Raw genomic sequence first — 4,477 nt, forward strand, 5'->3', positions numbered from 1 at the left:
TAAACATTTTTACAGACCCCTAATTTGTCTTTTTTGCTGAGAGCTCCTCAGATGTCCAAATCATTTGAAAATTGAAGCGTACCACACGCATCAAATTGTCTACTACACAAAAAAATTAGAATTTTTTTAAAAAATTCTAGTATATGTTTTGATCTTTTTCGTTAGCACGGGTGCAGATGAGCTCGGGTGTAGAGATGGATTTTCGGGGAGGACCGGCCTAAATTAGCAAACAATTGCATCGCCTCCAACTAAATGTAACGTGACTTGTATCATCACTCGTGTTGAAATCTGGGCTCCGGGGACCCAAAGGTTCGAACTCTGGGGTGCGCCGTTTCTACCGCCTTACTCCCTCCTGTTACGAACCATGGCGAGGATACGGCGAGCGTGAGCTAGTGGGAACGGGCCACTGACACACCAGTTACCCAGGTTCAAGCCACCTTACGGTGTAAGACCCTACTTCTACTTGGTTTGGATTGCGCTCGCCAGGGAGGAAGAGTACAAGGATTGGGGGGAAGAATCGTCCTTTTCCTACGGCGGCACCCTGCCCTCCTTTTATACTTGCCTTGATCCTCTTGCCCGAAAACATTAGCGGGAAGGATTGTCACACAACGACAATTTTGAAGGGGGACAGGGGCGTACTCTATCCTGACAAAAGGTGGTCTTCGTCTGCAAACACATCGTCCATGACGCGCTGGTTGGCTCGGTGATGACCTCCGCCCTGCGCGCCCATCGTCTTGGTCTTCTTACACCGATTGGGCAGCCTTTTGGGGTTGCTTTGGGAACCGGCATGGTGGCCTTGCTCCCATAGCACAAAAGAGGAAAGCCTCCTTATTCGCGCCTGCGGGCATGGCCTCTGCCATTGCTTGTCACCGTGCGCGTCATCCACGTGAAGACTTAGGGCCGGGCGACCAGGCTGAGCAGCTCCTGACTTGTTCGCCTCTGAGAGGGGGCCTCGCGAGGCTCCTGGTGGCGCCATCCGGTCAGCTCGGGACGGCTGCTGACGGGGGCCTCGTGAGGAGTCTTACTTGTGAAGCTTGCTGATGGGCCATCCGCTGGGCCCTCGACAAATGCCGTGCCCTGGGCTGAAGGCAGACGGGCCTGGGTAACCCCAGTCCCGCGGGCCCGACAGTAGCTCCCGGGCCCGCAGCACGCACGTCTCCGTCTGTTAGAGGACGAAATGGCGCGGACCCCAACCACCTGTGGGCCAGGCTTGACGCGTGGCGCACGACGGAACGTGAGGAGCCCTCACTTCCCCCACGATGCCTCGACAACCACCCTGGCTGACATAAAGCCTGTGACGTCCGGCGCTCGTTTGTGCCGGCCGTTCTTCCTCGGCCGCGGGGGCAGGGAGGTAACGGGGGTGGTGTTTGTGATGCGGGTAGGGAGGTAGCGCTTGATCTAGATCTGGATGCTTCCATCTGCTTCAACCAGGGCTGCCTCTGATGGTCATCCCTTGGGTGGCCTTCGTCCACCGGAGTTGGACCAGTGTGGAGGCTAGAGGTGGCTCCGAAGAAATCCGAGGCCAGCACTGCTGGCCACGGCGGCGGCGATACCCAAGGGCGCCATACCCTTCTTGTCGGTGTCGTCCAGGTTGCCTCTTTCCCCTCTTACTCCCCCAGCTCGTATGCCGGGTGAAATCCCAAATCCTTGCCGGATCGAGTGACAGCGGCGCTTCGGGCGTCATCACCCTCTTGGGGGTGTCGTCGTGGTGAGCTTGGGGTGAATGTGATGCTTTGGTTGCTTGGTGGCGGTTGGTGGCGTGGTCGGAGTTCGTCTGGTGGCGGTGTGCTCCGTCTCGAAGTCCTTCCATGGCGCTTGGTCTTCAGCAGCCTTGTCAGACTCGGTGAAGCGGTGCTTCATCCTACACATTGATGGGGGAATATCTCAGCGGCGTGGCGCAGTGGAGACTCGGCATCCGATATGTGGCGATGGACTTGCGCAGGAGGATGACGTTGTGTGGTGGCGTGGTGGCTTCGATGGCAGAGAGGCCTGGCAAGGTCGATGCATCAGTTCTGCTCTGAGCATGGAGCGATGGAAGATGGAGGAGACGGTCCTTGCAGCGTGCGCATGTGGTGCCCACTAGAACTGTGCCGGACTGGTGTGTGACCCGGTCCAGGTAGTTGCTTGGAGGGGCATCCGACTTTAGATGTTAGATTTTGGTGCGATGTCTGTTTGGTATATTAGGCTCGGCGCCCTTCGTCTAGGGGATAGGAGTAGCGACACGCGTTGTCAAGATGGTGACTTCAAGCTTATTGAAGTACTATTACTTTTTAAGATCTTTATGAATAATAATTAATAAAATGTCTTCATGCTACAACCTCCTTTAATTTTTTTTTGAGAAGATTGCAATCGAAAACGCAATCGCCAAGAAAGAAAGAAAAAAAAAGACCCCAAACATCGTCGTGTCTGCAGTGCACAGCTAAGCTGCGTTTTGAAAACGCGGGCGGCAATCCAACGAAAACTCGGATTTGAATTTGAATCCGATTCCAACCGGGGCCGCTCCTGCGTATATTTCCACGCCCAATCGCGTCGATCGATCCATCCATCAGCTCATCACCCACCTCCCCTCCTCCCTCGATCCACCGCTGCCATCCTCCCCGCCTCCATCAACCGAAGCGCGTTGTCCTTCCGTCGAGCTCGCGCGATGGCGATGGCCGCGCGCAAGCGACCTGCTGCTGCCGTCCTCGGCGCCGGACACGCCACCACCACCCAAGGATCGCCGACGCGCTGCAAGAGGAGCCGCATCAACAACATCCGGAGCAGCGCGGACTACGAGGAGAAGACATGCCTCGGCGAGGGCGGCTTCGGCTGCGTCCTCCGGGCGCGCCACCGCGCCACCGGCAAGATCGTCGCCATCAAGTACCTCAACTGGGAGGACGGGTCCACGGAGGCGCCCGACCCCGCCGAGCTTCTGCGGGAGGCCGGATTCCTCGAGGCCTGCGACGGGAACCCGTACGCCGTCGGCTTCGAGGGCCTGGTGCGCGACCCTGATAACGGCGCCTACGGCCTCGTCATGGAGTACGTCGCCGCGCCGACCCTCCATGAGTTCCTGTGGAATAGGTGCCGCGGCGGCGGCCCGCCGCTCCCGGAGTCCACGGTGCGCGCCATCATGTGGAAGCTCTTCACCGGCGCCAAGAAGATGCACGACCGCCACGTCGTCCACCGCGACATCAAGCCAGCCAACATCCTCATCGGCCAAGACGGGGAACTCGTCAAAATCTGCGACTTTGGGCTGGCGATCTCCTTGTCCGAGCTGCCGCCCTACACCCAGGCCGGCACGGCGTTCTACTTGGCGCCCGAAATGCTGCTGGGGAAGGAAGACTACGACGCGCTCGTCGACACGTGGTCTCTCGGGTGCGTCATGGCCGAGATGCTCACCGGAAAGACGCTGTTCCTTGGAGATGATGATGATGACGATGACGATGACGACGACACAAACAATGAGATCATCCAACTCTGGAGCATCTTCCGCTTGCTCGGGACGCCGGACGACAGGACGTGGCCGGAGTTCACATCGTTGCCGCACACCGCCAAGGCCCTACGACTCCTACCGCCGGGGCACAAGGAGAACAAGCTGCGGGAACTGTTCCCTCGAGAGAAGCTCTCCGACGAAGGATTCCAGTTGCTGCAAGGCCTCCTCACCTGCAACCCCGACAAGCGACTGACGGCGGCCGCGGCGCTCAAACACCGATGGTTTGCTGCTCCTCGTCCTGCCACCGCCGCGGCAAAGGGCGGCGCTTTGCCGTTGACGGTAAAGAAGGCACCAAGGATCAAGTTCATCCCGCCGGCCATGCCACAGAAGAATCTACTCAAAATTCCCGTCGCCGTCGCTGTGTGGAACGCAGCACAACAAGTGTAATTGAACTCTCCAAATGTATCTGTGATTGGATGATCCATCTATGTAAATGCTTCGATGACCATCAAGCAGAAGTAGATCCTTTGGCGCCTTGATCGCCGGATCGCCCATTAGTGTTGTGTTGGCCTGTTTCTCTGAATTGCATGTGTCATTCTGCACACATTCAGAGAATCAGAGGTGTGTAATTCTGACGTAGTGTTGACATGTTGTTTACAGTGAGTTATAGTGCACAATATGTGCGGTTTTTCCAAAATCTGGAGTACAAATGCTCTAAACAACAGAAATCTGAGTGATGGATGTACCGATGGTTAAAAATGTCCTGCTGGTGCAGATTTCATCAGAACTTCAAGATTTGATATATAATGGTATTAGTAGTCTAGTACAGCAATTGGACTTGTTCATGTAGTTCAGTGTATGTGTTTCCACCGTCTTTTTCATGTGCAAATTTCTTTACTGTGAAATACTAGATAGGAAAAGAAACTATGTCATGTATTTTCTTTTAAGTTAGCTACACATTTTTTTTGGAAAAGAAGTTAGCTACACATGGTATAGTATGGTACCCGTCGGATCTTCGACACATCGAGCTGTGGAAGAAGACCTGCAGGGAGAATGAAGCAAATT

General features: G+C 55.6%; 1 protein-coding gene across 1 annotated transcript; it reads left to right on the forward strand.

Moving 5' to 3' along the window:
* Positions 1 to 2,557: 2,557 nt before the first annotated feature.
* On the forward strand, positions 2,558 to 3,920 carry LOC123081715 (putative cyclin-dependent kinase F-2). Its single transcript, XM_044504258.1, has one exon. The coding sequence runs from the start codon at positions 2,645 to 2,647 to the stop codon at positions 3,857 to 3,859; it is 1,215 nt and encodes a 404-aa protein (XP_044360193.1). The 5' UTR covers positions 2,558 to 2,644; the 3' UTR covers positions 3,860 to 3,920.
* Positions 3,921 to 4,477: the final 557 nt, after the last annotated feature.

Source organism: Triticum aestivum, chromosome 4A, assembly GCF_018294505.1.
Source record: "Triticum aestivum cultivar Chinese Spring chromosome 4A, IWGSC CS RefSeq v2.1, whole genome shotgun sequence".
NCBI classification, from domain to species: Eukaryota; Viridiplantae; Streptophyta; class Magnoliopsida; order Poales; family Poaceae; genus Triticum; species Triticum aestivum.

What these genes read in the sequence shown, in the direction of transcription:
- LOC123081715 (XM_044504258.1), top strand. Translation starts at nt 2,645, where the DNA reads ATGGCGATGGCCGCGCGCAAGCGACCTGCTGCTGCCGTCCTCGGCGCC.